The sequence below is a fragment of the Clavelina lepadiformis genome, chromosome 9 (genome assembly GCF_947623445.1).
Source record: "Clavelina lepadiformis chromosome 9, kaClaLepa1.1, whole genome shotgun sequence".
NCBI classification, from domain to species: Eukaryota; Metazoa; Chordata; class Ascidiacea; order Aplousobranchia; family Clavelinidae; genus Clavelina; species Clavelina lepadiformis.
Genome location: NC_135248.1, coordinates 6,216,368 through 6,234,901, shown reverse-complemented (window position 1 = coordinate 6,234,901; position 18,534 = coordinate 6,216,368). Strand labels below are relative to the sequence as shown.

The 18,534-nt window shown below is 35.6% G+C and overlaps 1 protein-coding gene and 1 long non-coding RNA gene across 2 annotated transcripts in view; one reads left to right on the top strand and one right to left on the bottom strand.

The window, feature by feature from the left end:
- Positions 1–386: 386 nt before the first annotated feature.
- Positions 387–7,062, bottom strand: LOC143471244 (uncharacterized). Its single transcript, XR_013119517.1, has 3 exons — positions 6,942–7,062; positions 4,314–4,369; positions 387–554 (listed from the first exon to the last, which is right to left on the bottom strand). It is a non-coding gene; the product is annotated as an uncharacterized LOC143471244 (long non-coding RNA).
- The window catches only part of LOC143471242 (GLIPR1-like protein 1), a 30,171-nt gene continuing 17,636 nt past the window's right edge, over positions 6,000–18,534 (top strand). The window contains exons 1-2 of the mRNA XM_076969653.1: positions 6,000–7,697; positions 14,087–14,206. Of these exons, the coding sequence (XP_076825768.1) occupies positions 7,625–7,697; positions 14,087–14,206 (193 nt within the window). The 5' untranslated portion in view covers positions 6,000–7,624. The remainder of the gene's footprint in view (positions 7,698–14,086; positions 14,207–18,534) is intronic.

The window sequence follows — 18,534 nt, the reverse complement described above, 5'->3', positions numbered from 1 at the left end:
GCTTTCATGCTAATATTAATAGGCCTCTTTTTATCAAAAGCAGATTCTGGTCTGCAAAAGCAGACGGTCTCAAAACTAATATATTTTAATTCTTGGAAGGGAAACGTACACAGATTATCGTCATCTTTCAGTACCTATATTTTTTGTATACTGCTCTTTTCCATCTTAGGAACGTCATTTTCTGTGCGGTTATTTTCCGCGTCCTCGTTTTGTACTGTTAATGGTTTAGTGAAGACATATGCCTGTGTTGCAGACTGGCGGTTCAAAATGTAACTGAACTGCGCACGAAGTGTCATGGTTTGTATATATATAAGATGGGCATAAATTTATCAAGGGCTCCAACCGAACTCAAAAATGAATATGATTTATAGTAATTTTATCGCTCTGGTAGCCGAGTGTTTATAGCGCTGAGATTTCAACGATGCGTTCCGAGTCCGACATGTGGTTCTATCTTTGTACCTCCCTTGGCCAGGACTTTAACGACACTCTTGCTCCTAGTCTGCTGCTTCGTTTTGTTGATAAACAGTTCCAAATTCGAGCTTTAGTCCAACAATCTAAAACATAAAATAAAAGATGTGTGTTCCAATCGGAACTTGCATAAATGCACAACGTCGTAATAGTATATTTGGCTTTTTGCGTCGCCGACTGACTTTGACAAATATATACATGATTCTTTAAATATACATGATTCTTTATATGTACATGATTTGCTAAATGTACATGATTTGATGAATGTAGGCCTATGCATGTTTTGAAAAATGAACATGATACCCTAAGTGTAGTCTACATTATTCACTAATTGTATGCACGGTTTAAAAATGTGTTTAGGGCAAAGCAGTTTGAAAGGTAACTGTAATGGTTGACAAGATTTGTTTTGTGAAATGCTTTGTTATTAGGAGCAGGTGTAGACGTGTTTGCGATGAAAAACGGAATTTTTTTAGACGGAATTTTAGAATTTTTTAAAACTTAGACCACCTCTAGAAAAAGACCCGGCCACAATAGATCTTTTGCACAATCCGTGGTACGCATGCGCGACAAATGCGTTGCCTGAAGATTTGGTGACAAGTGAACTTCAGGAGGTAGAAAATGCATGTGAAATAACCGGCACTGTTTTTGCTACTTTTAGGTAATGGCACCACTATTTTTCGACAAAACATTATACATTACCGATTGATATATGCATTCCGACAAATGCCGGACAAGTTCTTAGTGGTAAACCATTCAAAAGTTATGCGATAGTCTACTGAAGGAGTAGGCCTACGCAGCCTACAACAAACAAATAAACCATACGGTTTTTTGCCATGATATGGAACGAGGTGAAAAGGTGCTAAACGAGGATAACTTAAAGTTAAACTTAGATAAAAGAAAATTAAATTCAAATAGTAAAATCTTAGGCTTGAAATTAACTTAAATTAGTACAGGGCGGACTACTATTAGACAGTAATAAGTGTTTCTTCAAGTTACAATTTTTGTGGAAAAATTACATGTGTGGTATCTATTCAAAATATATGCAAACTTCGAAAATTTACTATTTCTCAACATAGAAAAAGTCAAAAAACAAGTCTGCATTGTAAAAGATAGGCGAAACCGCTGATTGTCATCAAAAACTGTCACGTGACAAATATTTTAATTCAAGCGTTTTTAGTGTGCGACATAAGACTACCAAAAATTTTAAAACAGTGCGCGGACAAACAGAGTTTAATTTTAACCAAATTTTAATTGTCTATAGAAATTTACTTTGGTACCGTCCTGCCGTAACCGGTACAGCTGTGCGATCATGAGTTTGGGTGAAATGGTTACCCTTTTCACTAATATACCAACCTGATGAGTTTCTAACTGGTAAAATGCGCTCTTGCAAAACTATCCTATGGGCTATACCGTCTATAGTGCACAAAAACATATTCACTGCTTGCCGGTCAGCCTGTTTAGGTTTATTATTCACATTGTAAACAGTCCATAAACTAACGTGTCTTGTCAATAACAAAGGATGGTGTATGACTTCTTTTTATATTGCCAACGTTTTGTTGACCCATGCGGGTAAGGTTCATCAGGGCAAATTATACAACTACAAAAAACAGCAGTAAAGTTTCAAAAACTGGAGTAGATACATGTTTTGTGTTGACATGGTCTAATTGTCTAAAGACAAATTCGGTTTTCTATGGCAAACACGACTACGTCTACTTCGCAAAAACTGAACTTAACAACAAAACCAGTAACTTTGCAAACTCCTCTGCTCTAAGAAAATAGTCACAAAGCCTATCGGTTAATTCCTTCGGTTTCCGTCAACACAGAAAAGATATTATGACGCCAAATACATTTTTGCACAGTTGGCTCTTCCCTAACGAATCACGTTCATTTGGTGAGCCATGTACTTTTGGCAAATAATTTCCATTTTTTAAATCATGCATACATTTACCGAATCATGTAAATTTAGCAAATCATGTACATTTAGCAAATCATGTATGCATTTAGCGAATCATGTAAGTTTGTTAAATCACCTATAATAATCGGCGTTTTGCAAATCGGTTTGCCGATTTTTAATTTTCCAAAACTAATTCGATAATTCAAAAATGTCTTGTTCGTGCAAAACGGTTAACATTATTACAATTTCTTCCTGCCGTTGTTATAATAACATGTTTCACACCACTAAGCCCTTTATCTACTGTGTCAAAAACATTACAAAGTAACGCTCGATGGTATACTTCCACTTTCAAACCAGAGGTTGACATACTTATTTGAATTACGTTATCCTTGTTTTTATGCACAGCCCAAAGCCAAGCTGTATCGTCAAGGCGGTTAGCAAGCGCGGGTCCTAATGCAAGAACTGATGGCCAATTGCTACTTTTGAATAACTTAGTGTAAAAGTAATAATAACAACAACGTAAACCAAATATTAACATATTACAATTCAGCTCCCATCAAAGCTTTACTTCGTGTATATTTTCACCAAAATATTCTCTTTCGAGAGCAAATTGAGAAATAACAATGTGATTTGTAACGAAATATAATATTATTGTTTCGTGACCAAGTAGTGCGGGACCAATGCAATCGCAGCATCGCACGCATTTTCCTAAGGCTCTGTTTATCGTCGGCCTAGGTCGGCTATGTGCTGGCGGCATTTTTCTGCAAGTTACCGTAACAAAAATGATGCAGTTATTAATAAACAGTAATTTTTGAAAGCGTTTATGATGTAATCGTAATCGTAGAGCAGAAGCCGAAATGATTTGACAATTGACATTAAGTATACCATGCAGTCGATAATTAATTTATTATAAACCATACCATTGTCGTTCAAAACCTTGTATTTCCGGTAAATTTGTATGTGTTGTTTTCTTGTTTCTAAATTAAGCTGGTAACCTTAGAAGGTTTCCCTGAACCCGAGAGCAATCTCCGAGGATTTTCAGGGAAAAAATTACGCTGATTCATGCCACACCTCTACGTCACAACGCCCGGAACAAATTTAGCATGACACCAGCAGTAGAATACTACTATTCTACCGTATATAAAGTCAAATTCGTGTACGTTTCTTTCGTTTGAATGCTTAATGGTGTAAGAATGCTGGGTACCCCGTTTGAGTTTGATGGCAGTAGTTAGGCTTTGAATAAATTTCAGTAAATATTCAATTTCTTTGCTTGTTGCTGCAGTTAAAAGATAGCTAATTTCACAGTTGGAAAAAGGAAGTTCTTAGCGTGTGAAAAATGTTCTAATGGTAAAGATCGAAATTGACCCAGCATACTTAGAGTAATCATGAAAAGTTTAACAAATTTCAGGCTAATTTCAGCATTGCTGCGACACGAGTACACTGTACACTACTTTTTTCTCGTCTTGTCTCAGAAAAATAAGTAAAATTAATTTCTCGACCCAGACGCGGTCCCTGGGGGTATACTATGATAGAAAATCAAAGGACGTTACATTGTGTACGGTGTCGAGTTGCTCCTTTGAAAATTTGGCATCCCAAGATGACCCCATTAAAAAGCCTTTTCTGTTTGTAACTGACTTTGTAAATCGCAGAAATATATACGTAGATGATGATAATTACCACAAATAAAACAGGCAAAATATGGCGAGGTCCCGATTGCCAAAACGTGCATTGTGATAACATAATGTGACAGAAAAACATTTTGCGTCACCACGGCCACCAAACCCAATTACAAAAAAAACATAATTTAAACAGAATGAATTAAACCCAGAGTTAAGCTGGTAATTTCGCAGGAAATAAGCATTGTGAAGTTCAATTTTGGCTTTACAAGATAAAAAATAATAACAGTAAAATAAAGCATATTAATATTTTTAAAAATGTATCCACACCATACTTGTTTTTTTGCTGCTTGTTGTTTATGGTGGAATATGTATGCCAACCTGAGTCTTGCTGAAAAATCAAAAAATAGGAATTGAGGAAATATATTGCTGAAATATAATACAAAATTAAATGATGTTTTGATTACAATTAATGTTAAAATTGAAAAAAATACAAAGTCAAAGTATAATTAAAACAAAAGTTAATCTGAAATTAAAATCCAAATTAAACTAAAATCAAAAGTAAAACTTAAAGTAATTTTAATATAAAACTACACGAAAATCGAAATCAATTTTAAAATACAATGAAAACAAAACGCAATTTTGCGCTTAGGTCTATGCGCTATGTTTGTTAGTGCCAAACTTTCCAATACCAGAAATTAATTTTTAAACGTTACACTTTACAATATTTTATTTGGAAGTTTCGTGATTCATTACAATAAAAACTAACCGAAATTTATTTTTAAATTTTTAAGTGTTGTTGTTTAATGTGTTAACAAATTCTGAAAGTAGGTAGGCCTATGTGCATATATTTTCGTGAAAATCTTTGACAACTTTGTTTCATGCTTTTCCCCTTTTTCTGATAGAAGCAAAGAGCTTAAACTCCAGTATTCCGGCACCGGAAGACTAGGAGAGTAGGTTAGACATAAAAGCTAGCGTGAATAAGAAAAACGGTGGTGATTGTATGAAACCGCATGCAAACTTCATTTTTAAACTAGCTGGATATGACTGGAACTCAGGCATATTCGGTAACAGTAATACGTAGTAAGTTTCGGTGTCTTCTAAGTTTGCATGAAGGAAATTTTTTCGTGCACGCACCAAAACATTATAGTATCACTTAATATAAACTTGTATTAAATATTATAAATTTCACAGTTTTGGAATTTACCACCGAATAAGCAGGCGTGACATATTAATTATGGGCACACTTTGTAAAGTTAGTAGGTTAGATACATAATTAATTCTTATCTACATATGTGTATGTATCTATTTGCTGGACTATTAAGTTTGAATGGGCAACACTAATTTACGGCCTGTGAAAAAGTGAGAAATTAAAGGATATGTTAGCCTATATCTTAGTAATTGTAGTAGTTGATCTTGCTATACTCTACCAGTTTAGGGTAACATTGTTTTTTTCACTTTCACGTTAGCTTATATGTTCAACCATATCGTATGTTCTATAGTCCTCTGTCGCCAAGCTTACTTGAGATTAAGCTCTCTGTTTCTATTGTTGGAAACTGACACCCATTGGCACTAACTCATAGGCCGCCAAGCAAAATTGCAATTTTGCTTTTCATTTTACTCTCAATTTGATTTCGATTTTCATTTTGTTTTTAATTTTAATTTATTTTTTAATTCATTTGTGATTTATTTTTGACTTTAATTGTAATGTTAATGTTGATTCTGATTCCCATTATGATGTTTTGATTTTATAATTTAGCTTTGGGTTTATTTTTGCTTTAAAAGTAATTTTATTTCAATTTTTTTTTTGATATCATGTCAGTTTTCATATTGATTTTAATTTTGTTTTTTAGTTTTATTTTGACCTTATTTTTAATTTACTATTTTTGATTAATTTTTGACTGCGTTTTTATTTCAATTTTTTATTTTAATTGTACATTAGTTTCAAATATCATTTAAGATTAATTTTTATTTTGATTTTAGATAACATTTTTTTATTAACTTAACATTTTTTGCAAGACTTGAAGTGGCACTTATATGTCCCCTGTTTCTACAAATATTTTTAAGCTGTGACGTCAGTTTGTCAATATAGCTGTTTGCGCGCTTGACAGACAGTTTAAAAGTTTGTAGCCTAACTTAAGTCAAAATATGGAAGCGTTGTAGGCATGCCTAGACGTAAGGTGGTTTTAAAGGTACTAAAGGAATAACCGAATTGATGCTAAACCTGATCGATGAGTACGGCGTACCTGTACGTTAAAACTTTCTTGAATGATTCTGACTTGCCAGAGTAGCATTCATTACATATAGGCCTAGGCCTAGCCTATAGCTAACCACCCTGCAAGTTTTACTCAGTACTTTGTCTTACTAGATCAACACACTCTTGCTATTAATCGATCCGTCATGGTGTGGTACTTTTAATGGATGAAATTGACTTATTCTTGGCATTTTATTTATAAGCTGTGTATAGACATAGGCTAGTGACTTGCTACTTTGTATAATTCAATACCTCTTGTTAAGTACGTCCGTTACAAAGTACGTCATTGCCATCTTATTTTGTGTCGTTTACTTGTTGGCTTAACACATTTATGGGCCACCTTTGCAGTTAACTTGAAATCATGCTTTCATATACCTCTTGCATAAAGTTTTATCACGAAGGTACCATTGTTTCAACTGGGGCAAATGCTTTTCGGCAACTAGGCTATATAAGCAATTAAATAAGAGAATGCACACATTATTTTTACACCTGCACAGGTAGTTGATAATGTCTGTGAATATGCTCTATGAATATATGAAAATCCTTTTTTACATTAATTACAAACTTGCATTATGTTGATATAGCTTACAATGACAGAAGTAGAAACACTGTACCATTAATGACACCAGTAACTGTACAAACTAAATTACAACAAATAAGTGAGCGATTCTCGAGATTTTCATCACGAGTTATCTAGTGCTTAGCATACCATTTGAATGTCTGCAGACATCAGCAAGGAGTCACAGGCAAAGACTCGTGGCGATTGTTTTGAGTGTCATCAAGTTAATTAGCTACATCAATTGAAGCAATAAAACTGCTTAACACTTTTTCATGGTTATCTGCAAGACTATGTACTTGGTACCTGCAGCCAGAAATGCAGATTAGGCCTTGGCAGTTAACATGTTAACTACAAAAGCAGCGATTCCATGTGGTACAACTATTGTTAGTTAGCAAAACGTTGCTCATTTTACAATTAACTCATGGTATATAATAATTATTTCTTAGCCATTCTAATTTGACCGCAACAACAAGGTGTGTAGTGCTTCAAAAAACACTCTTGTGGGTCCCTTAAGGTTTTTTATCAATGTTGAAGCTACTACACTCAACACAAATATGAGCCAGTATTGCGTATAGCCCTTTTAAGCTATCAAATTTCCTTTTAGCCTTATCTTTTATGAACAATGCACAATTGGTTATGGTTATGGTTTGACTACTATGAGTATTATAGCTAAGAATTGATCGCTTCCGGTTTGAGTTGTATGCATTTGACAAAGTTATGTAAGTTGCTGCATTTTAATTTTACATCATTTCTCAGTTGAATACTTTCTAAAATTTTCACGAAATAGGATAAACAACTGAAACTGATAAAACTTTGAATGAGCAACTTGTAGAATGAACATAAAATCGGTAATGCTATTGCTAGGGTGGACAGTGGTAGTCCATTTGTTAAATGGGGTTTCCCCAGGTAAGGTGAATTCCAACTAAACAGACTGATTTAGTTTAGTAAATAAAATATATTTTGTATTATATATCATACTTACAATAAAGAAATTTCTCCATATTTTACTATTTTTTTTTAAATTTTCATCATGAAACATAATATTAAATAAAAACCTAGGGTTGTAGTGGCCTGGGTGGCATTTTTAATACCATTATATCATTCTTGGGAAAGTGTTTACCAGTTATTTATTGAAGTATTGTTTATTGATAACACTGCAATTGTCGTTTAATATTTGGAAACTTGCTCTAAATAACTTTATGTGAAAACGCCGTTTAGTACGTTACCAGGTGATTTCATAACGTCCTAGTTTTAACTGAATGTAATCCCCATTGCCAACGCTTATTTTGATTGTTCGCACATTCTGAAATGTTCGTGTATTTTGTGTCGGATATTTCTGCTCACACCGCTCCACGCTGTTATAAGCTCAAACTTATACGCGAGTAAGCGCTCAGACGGAGAGATACCGAATTGTACGAACTTACTACGTTAGTCGTGTTAATTGCAATTCTTTAGACCTGTTTTAAATGGTGAATACTAAGTTTGTGATTGTGTGTAATATTCGGAACCTGTACAGTTCCTACAATAAAGGACCGTTTCTGATAAACTGTATCTGTAATATCGTAAGAGCTTTCGGCTAGCAAGAGGTTAGAGAATTCTAACCGCACGCAACCACGGAGTCAGATCATTAATTCGGCAGGTAAACTAAGTCCAAATAACATAAGTTAAGACTGATAAACAGTGCAACAACCTCTGCATTTTGGTGACCACCTCGACGTGTTTCAATCCTCGTGATCGTTACTGCCAGTTCTTCATTCTGGTGAAAACATCCGACGTGTTTCAATGTGGCTGGTACTGCTAACTTTATTCTTGTAAACACGTTGATTTAACAGCAACGACAGCAATGGCTCCGTCGGGGTCACCAAAATGCAGAGGTTGTTGCACTGTTTATCAGTCTTAACTTATGTTATTTGGACTTAGTTTACCTGCCGAATTAATGATCTGACTCCGTGGTTGCGTGCGGTTAGAATTCTCTAACCTCATAGATAGATTCTAACCTCATAGATTATTAAAAATGCCACCCAGGCCACAACAGGGTGTTGAATTTATTCTGTTTATCAGTATTTTTTTAAACAGTAGCCTACTGGGTCACAATTGCTTTATTTTTTGTGATCTTGCATAAACTAGATACTGTTCATTAAAATATGTACAGTTGAACCTGTGTAAGTCACCACAAATCGCTTGGTCTCGGCTGATATCCTATTTTTTGCATTTATGAAACTGAGCTGTGAAATTTTTTTTGTCTAACTTGTTTGCTTAACTGCCACAGCCGGCTGTTTTTGCTACATATGAGTGGAATATATTCCCTACGTTGGTCAGACCACTGAAGTTTTTGCCAGCAGATTGCATATTGAACTTTTAATCTGCTACGATTACACTACAGTTATCTTGCCTAGTTGTCTACTATCATTGGTGACGCAACATAACCCCCTATCCAACGTAACGTTATTTTGTCGTCAGAGATGTGTAGTTTATTAATTTTATTCATAATATTTATAGAATTCTTGGCATGGTATATATATATTTTATCAAGTTAGTTAAGGAATATCAGCAATATTAACCCTGCTCTGGTACCATGGTGTCCATATGACCCCAGCCTTATTTAGTAGGTTGTATATTCCAAACGGTGAGATCTTGTAAATTACTCTCATCTCCTATTTGCTTTATATGTTCTTATTTACTGTTCCCACTCACACAACTGTGTTCTATTGTTACGTTTATTAAAAGTTTTTATATTTTGCTTCCAAATCGTTGATCATTCCTCAAGCTGAATGTAGATTGGTGACGTGTCAAACACCTCTGGATGTGAAAGAAATTCTTCGCAGCTGTAGGATTTTACCAAAAGCACCTCAAGATTGAAGGATAAATGTGCAGATTCACCTGCAGTAGATATCATAATGCCAGCTGCGAAGAACACAGCAAGATGGACTGTAATCAGTACCAGGAGTAAATTATTTGTGTATTGAGCGCTCCACTACATTTTTCTGACAATAAACACTGCTTGATAACAAATTGAGTTTTTTTCCTGGCGTCTAATGCATTTTTCGGTGATGGGGTCATCTTGATCCCAGGGTACTGTCAAAGTGATTTTTTTCCATGGTACCAGAGCAGGGTTAATCTTTGATAAATCTTAAGTTGGAGAAACGATGAAAGCAACCTCATACACAGGATTGTGTTATGTTTTGAGGGCAAGAACTTGGAAAACTGTTGAAACCACCTAGAAGTGAAATTCCTCCGTACATTTAAATGTATGATAAATTTTATAAAACCTCTCTTCTGCCCGACTGCAACTAACTACAATACAGTACTATATTGCATGGGCGTCAATTTTTTGAAAGAATACAAAAATAGATAGCGAGAGGGAGTGGAAATTAAGGAATTCCCTATGGTTAGAGCGTAAAATCGGCACAACATTATTGTTGTTCTGTAGTTACTCACATGTAATGCATTGTCACAGCGTGTTTTGTGAAATGACCTGACCTGCTTTTCCAATTTGTCCCAAGAAAAACGCTATGCCTACTTTTATTTAAACTGTAAATTTAACCTAAATTCCTTAGCGTAATCAAATAGTCAAAGCAAATGTTCTTCAGTAAAGATGTTATCAAAGACGATCTGCTGCACGTATCTGATAACAAAGCAATCGCCAACTCACTGCACAAAAAACTTGAAAGCAAAATATTCTTTCGTTTCATTGAATTGAATAGGCCTATCCATAGTTTTAATCATGCATGGGAAACAAAACACTTGAAATAAACATTTGTATTTATGAAAAATTGTTGTATGTTTAAAACAATTTTTAAAGTTTAAATTGCCTGTTTAGCGACTCAACAAAATTGAGCAGCTGTTTTGCATTGGTCTACTTCTAAATACGACGCGTCCTACGCTTTTCAATTGATATATGTAGAATAAGTACCAAGAGCAAAGATGGCAGAAAACTTTTTATTAATCAGACATGTCGGTTGATGCTGTGATCATACAACATTTATTGATTGGTCCAAAAAAAGTTGATCTTTTATGAGAGAAAACTATTAACTGAACATCCTGATAAATGATTTTGAAAAATCATTTTTGGTAAAGTAGTTATTGGCAAAAGAAAATCGCAAAAAGTCTGTGTTTGGCCTTCCTTGTGACATACATCAAGGCTCTTGTTATGTCATAGATTAGTCAAGTTGTTTGACAACATGCTGTTGCTTTCCTTGCGTGGTAGTCAACTGAAGTCAGAAGTGTAGGTCATAGGAGTTTAACCTATGTCCAATGAGGTGACAGGTGAAGACATTACCAATGTGAAACATTGCAATTGCATTAATTACGATTGTTTTAAACATAAAAATTCCATTAGCCCGACCATTTTTGTCGGTGAAGTTAGGGCCCATCCTTTGGACTGCATAGACTACCTTTCAAACTGGTTGCCGTGGTTAGGCTAATAGGCTGTCACCTATGAAGTTAATTGACTGTCAGAGCAATATCCACAGCTGTAACAGATATATCTGTGATATACAGTAGGTATTGCTGAATTTGTGAATTTTATATGTGGTTACAAATGATATCACATTCAACAACCTTGATCTACACCACAATTAAGGCCGATTTTGCAATTTTTTTGCTTATAATTACTTTACCAAGAATTATTTTTCAAAGCTATTTTCATATAAGAGTTCTTTCTTTCAAAGTACTGTTCTTTCATATAAGACCAACTTGTTTTTGGACTTGCCTCTCACTTTAAAAACTGTTAAAAATTTTCCATTTGTCGCCAAAATTAATTTCAATATGTTTTTTATAAGGATAGCCCAATAGTTGGCACCGATATTAGATCACTTTAAAACTGGCTAACTTGGCTCGCTTACAGAAATAGACAGCTAATCATCAGTGAAAGTTTTGCATGTACAGTTGTTTAACTTCAAACTTATTTTCCTTTACAGTTATGTGTTGATGGTGTAAGATTTTGCTTTCACCACATGCTTTTGAAACACAAGCTGTTTGATAAGTATATAAAGGTACTTCATAAAAGTTAAGTGTTAGAGTTTGTATTGTTCAAATTTTAACGTCAATATTTTCCATTTTACTACAAATTAATATTGGCGTCAAATATCAGCTTGTATGACCATCAAATAACACTGGTCAACAATTTTTCAAAAATTTTTTGCTTCCGTTAAGAAAATAGTTGATTCTTATGTATTTTTGGACGCTGAATCCAAAAATGTCGGTTAAAATTGCTGATTAGCTCTAGTTTAAAAGATAAAAATTTTTTTCATTTTTGTATGTTGATCTATATATGGCAAGCCTTGGTGCACTTTATTGAACACAACAGTAACAATCTACAAACAGTGTAATAATTGCATGTGTTTATATTTCAGCATAGCATATGCAACAAATAACTGCCACTTTCCAAATATAAATTTCTAATCTATTTTATCTGTTATATTCCTTTTGGCCTGTAACTCGTATACGGTTAATGGAGCATCCCTAGATATCATCCAGCAAAAGTGAGCAAGCATTGATTGATTCTGTTTTTCATGGTACCTCTTTTGCATTGAAGATATGCATTGGTGAAATCGCTCACCATGCTAATCAGTAATCACTAACATCTCCACAGTTTGGTGGAAAGATCCAGGTGCGAGTCCAAAAAGTGTATCTTCAGTGACATATTGCACTCCATGCATCTGTATGCTTTAATGAGATTTACACCAGTTCCATATAGTTGTCAGCTCTTTTGTTCCCCAAGAATTTTGTGGCCTGCAACTTAAACGCTTCCCATGCAATTTTCTCTTTGTCAAATAACACTTGATCAAATTTACCGTCTTCGAAGATGATGATTCTGCCAGAAGATTCCATTGCTGTAGTCTAGAGCTGAAGTCTAAATTTCTGATTTAACTTTTGGTAGTTCCAAATCCCGGATAAGATCGTGCAATTCATTTTGAGTTATAAGGTGTGGTTCTTTGGAAGATAGTGGTTCAACGTAACGTGAATTCTTTAGGTACTTCAGGAACAGGAAGTAATTCTCCATGCGGTACGGGACGAATTGCTGATGGAATATTTGTGTATTGAATACTTTGCTTCTTCTTTCTCGACAAACCTTTACAAACCGGGGGGGGGGGGTCGTGCAAAGGTAGCAATCGCTAATGTGGTCAGTAGGTTCTCTCAAAACCATTGGAACAGCAAAGGGCATACATTTTCTTTTTCCGTTTAGCCATTGCCAAAGATTTGCACCACAGGAGTTACAGCATATGTGAGGGGTCCAACTCTTGTCTTGATCACCAACTTTACATCCAAAATACAAGTTGAATACAAGGTTTGCTTTCCTGACCACAGCCGTTATACTTCGCTTTTGTGAAGAAAAAGTTATTTAACCACAAATCTAGTAGAAATTGTCCGCATTTTTTATGCATTTCCGAGGCATCTGCAGAAAGAGCAGTTCAGACTACACATATGAAGCAAGCAAACAACCCAACTCAAACATACGTCAAAATAAAAATAATATGAATAGAAACGTCATTCACCTTCCAACAAATATATTAAGTGCCCAACTCTATCTGGCAGATGCAAGCTACAACAGATAAACGCACACTTCTTTCCGCGTTAGCAAGTAAAGCACATTTTGGCATGGTGCCATATCTCAAAAACTAGAGCTAATCAACAAATTTAAAGTTGATATTCGAGATCAGTGACCCCAAATTAGCCAAGATTGACCTCATTCGTTTCAGAAGCAAATTGACTGTTGACCAGTGTAATCAGTATCGGCTCTGAAAAACTCATACTGATTGACCTCTAGTTTTTTTATATCAACTGTTATTGTGATGCTTCAGTTCTCAATAGGTGAACAAATTGATAGATTTACTCATAAAGTTTTCTGATAAATGAAGCTTGTATTGCGAAGGGGCTGTAACCATACTCAAGTCATAATGAGTTTTATGACATATTTCCTACTAACTATAACATCTTGGACAATTGGATAGTTTGCTTTCAGAACTCAACAAACACCTTTGTATCAACAATTGCAATGTATGGCATTGTTGGAAATAGGCTTTTGAATTTCTCTCACGAAACTTGATAACCAGAACACTGGGTAGACTGTGTATTTTGGTCAGTCCATTATTTTATTGACCATGGTCATTGTTTTTATACAATGCTGTCTGCGTCGATCACAGCACGTTATAATTATATTGCTACAGTTGTAGTCCACAAAGAATGGTAAACATTACTGTGATAAATGAAACGAACTGAAAACCGATACAACCTTAAATAAATTAATAGATTTCAAAAGTTGTGTTATCAAATTTGAATTAACTCTTCCACAGAATGTCAAGACGTTGATTTGTCTAAGACTTGTCTTAATGCCAATGACAAAAATTGCCAAACAACTCTTTTCCAAAGTCGTTGCCAGAAGTCTTGTGATCTTTGTCCACAAAACATTACATGTAAGTATGACAATATTAATTAATTGGGATAATAACTTATTGTGAGAATTTAAGCGCTTCAGAAGGTTTCAGCTCAAAACCAAATTTCCAAAAGAGTTCAGAAGCATATGGAGTGGATCTATGTGATTACTTTTACACAATTTATATTTTATCGGTACTCATTACCTGGTTTGTAAGACATAAATGTAGTAAATGAAGGTGTATAGTTAATCTTATTTAGTCTTTAATAGATTTTGTAAGAACAATTCTTAAAGTAAAGCAGTTTTAACAGAACCATTTACCTTTTCTAACCAAAAGATTTAAGTACAAGATGGCTTGTGTATGTTAACGTACAATGATCATTGATGGCCCCAAATTGTTACCATCTTTCAACTGTTCTCAATTACATGGTTAAAAACAACATGCGCACCTTGAAAGCTGTGCGTGCTATAGTGAGGATGTATTAAGGCGTTTAAAAAAGACAGTAAAGTAAATGGCAGCACTGTAAATGATGGTACAGAAAATGGTTATACTGGAAAGTAACAGGATGGAAAATGGTAGTAGAGGAAATGACTCTTACAATCAGTGGTTCTTTTCAAAATCTGAAAAATCTTGGATTTGAAGTTCGAAGATTTGGTGTGTGGGACTTTCTTGAATCTGAACTGCTAGTCAGGTGTCTCAATAAGGTTACCTTCAATTAACAAAATCCCTGAGGCTTGACAAACAATAAATGATGTATCTGTGGCCCAAGAAATTAGGAAAACCCCGGTATACATTATCTCCTATATCAAAATTCTGATCAGTTGACCTGGTCTGCTTCCTCAAAGCCTGGCGTATTATTCTCAGAAGATTCAGCAGTTGCAAATGCCTGCTGCAATGCATGAAGCACTACTAAATGAGTAGCCACTTTGTTACTATTACTTTTTTCTCTTAATGCTGGTAGGTTGTCTGTCAGCACAGAAGGTAAACTTAGGGTACATCCAAAGGCCAATTGCGTAGGACTAAATCCCTTACTATTGACCAAGGAATTGTTGGCACTAAGAACCGAAGCAAGGCCCACGTCCTATCCACAATTTAGATTAGATTTAACCTTACATGAAATGTTGCTCAGAGTCATATTGTGCATTTCACAAAGCCCATTACTCCATGGAGAGTAAGCAGGGCATGTTAAAACTGTTATACTATATCAAAACTGGAACACACCTGGTGAAATTCTTGATTATTAAATTCACGCCCATTGTCTGAAAACACTTTCTGGAGCACTCCAATTATGCTTATCCAGCATTTTGAAAAACTGTTGACAATGACAGAAGCGGTTTTGCTTCTTATTATAACAGCATTGCTCAGCCTCGATAACATGTCAATTATGTGAAACACTAGACAATTGGATTCAATTCATTCATATAATTTATTGAAATTTTCTGCCAAGGAAAGGCCAGCTTGTCTAGGTGGAGGTCTTTCATGTGTAAGACATATATCACACGATTTTATTACATCTTGTACTGTTTGAGATAAATCCTTTGTTCAATACATTGGCATGGCACTTTTTTCAGCTTGAATATTTGTAGACAAGGTACTTCGGGATATCAACACAGTAATGTCCACTCGATGAAAGATGCTAGTGGATTTCTTTGCCAAACATGACTGCTTTATCATGTAGTTTATCTATTTTGGAACAAGGTCTCTTGTGAGAAGATTTACTTAGCCGAGGTTGAATGTTGGCAGGAATAACTTCTGTCTTAAGGAGACAACTTTTATCAGCAATGCACACAGGGAGAAGAACTTTCATAAAAGATTTCACACATTGCCCATCACCAAACTTAAAGGTAATATTCATAGCTGGGCAACAGCTCTTTAAAAGAGCATCGCTCACGCTGCCACTGCTCGCCTGCTGCACTCCTCACTACCACTCAAACACCTCGCTGAGAAGAAGAGTGCGCTCTTTTTTGCCACTTTCGCTCTTTTTAGCAATTCAAAGCTATTTTTGCCCTCTTATCACCATTACTACTTCAGTTGGTTACTTTTTAATTACCATCAGTTAGTCTCAAAGCAGTCTTCCTTTATTTACAGTATAAAATTAGTCTCGTAGCAGTCAAAAAATTAGATTTTTAATTCAACTTAATTTTTTTATGAAACTTTTTTCAATTTTGTGCTTTTATAGTGTTGTTCGTGCAAAAAAAAGAGCGTCGATAGGAAAGCCCTTAAATGGGAGGGCGCTCACGATCCCAATTTAAAAAAGAGTGTAGCTCACGCTCCTAAAAAGAGGAGTGTGCCCACCTCTGGTAATAATGCTGGAATATGTCTTTCCTTTTGTTGATTTAGGACCAAGTCGATTTAAAAAGTTTTTAACCACTTTATCACAAACTGTCTTTGTGCATGCCGTATCAGCAATACCAGATTGACAAGTTTCACTAACGAACACATTGGAATCTTTGTCTTCTGTCAATAGCACCAAGTTTATTTCTTCTATAGATTCGTCATCATGTGATTCAGATAAGTTATTTGATTTGTCTTGACGATGGGGACACTTTGCTGCCCAATGCAACTTAGAGTCATAAGTAACACATCTTGATGTTTTTCCATACTTGTTCATGGGATTTAACTTTTTGTTTTTCTTTTGTGGAGAAGGACTTCTTCTTCTTCCTCGATAGTAGCTAATGATATGGGCTTCTGTTCACGAAAATTCTGTTTCAAGTCAGATTTCATGGTTTTAAGCCTAAGTTCATTTCCTCGGACCCACACTTCTGGTCACTCCTTGAATCTTATGATTCCACGGGAACCATGTTCATTGCTCCAAAGTTATGTTTCTGTCAGTGACCCTGGCCTTGTCGATTTGAATAGCAATTTGACCTATGACCACCTTGCCGTCATTGCCTACCAGAAACTTTGAAAACCACAGCGGGAAAGGAAGTTAGTAGACTTCTGCAGATGCTCATCTATCTCCTTGCCCAATTTCAAAAGTAATATTTGGTTTGTTAGCAAGGTTGGTTGCCATTTGTGGTCCGTTGAGTCTCTTCTGGAGTCGTATACCACCATCTGTCTCGATATCATCAACAAACATGATCCCACAGTTAGTGAAATTGTCACTATTAGACCCTGCACATCGTGGTTTACGAAAGAATTGCAAATTGCCAGAAAGTTTGGAGGAAACTTGAACCTTGTTGGCACAGAACTGGCTTAGCTGTTCACAAGGCAATGCACAAAGATCAATGCAGGGTTGTGGGTAAATTAATTAAACTTGCTAAAAGTAACTTCTATGACAGGACTCTCAACGGGACCTAACACTATCAGAAAAAATTGTTCGCAGATGCTCTTCGACTTCTTGGATCCAAATCTAGATGTTGTGTGGAATTCAGCGACGTTGAGGCATTCAGTAATTTCTTTTCCACAAAAATTGCTAACTTGAGAGCTGATCTGATGTCTTTTATTAACTGTACTTCACACATCGAACGAACCATGACTTCTGACATCCCTTTCTTGGGCAATCGTCTTGATGAATTTCCTCCTGTGTCCATGGATGAGGTTGAAGCTACTATCCTCTAATCTTCCTCTAACTCTTGCGCTTCTCATGCGCTACCAACCTTCCTGCTGAAGCTTTGTTTACTCAAGCTTCTTCCAACAATAACTACAATCGTCAACAAGTCTCTTATTGACCCCTTTCTTGCCCTTTTAAGGATGCTCTAATGCGGTCGCTGCTGAATTTGTTTCTTGATGATATACAACACTATAGGCCTATATCGCAACTGTTCTTTCTGAAGTGTTGGACCAAGTAGTCGTCGGTCGTGTTTGTTTACACCTCAAGGACCACGACTTTCTGGACACCTACCAACCTGCTTATCGCACAGCCCACTCCACGAGACAGCTTTGATCTGCATCACTATGGACATTGAGGAAGCTCTGGACAATGGACTTAACATCATGTACGTGATGCTCGACCTCTCTACTGGTTTCGATATGGTTGATCACGAAATGTTCCCGCGGCTCCTGGAATACTCATATGGTCAGTTAGTTGATCGATACATTTTGGCTGATCTTCTGTGAAGCTTGCATCAGACATGTCTTCACTGCAACTTGATGTTTTGATTTCAAGTGGGTAATTAATACTTTTGTACTTGATCCAGCAGCTTTCAAAACAGATTGGCACAGATGACACTTTGCTTTCTCCATAGTTTTGCAGTATGAAATGTTTCGCCAGTCTTCGGACTTTCTCTGTGAACTTATATCTTCAAAGTTAGACATTTTGATTAAAATTTGCCAAGACTCTGTCAGAACCAGTAACAAACATATGAATATAGTTTGATTAAAACTTGATGCACAAGGTCCAAGCCCTTGCGATAAAAGTGTCCATT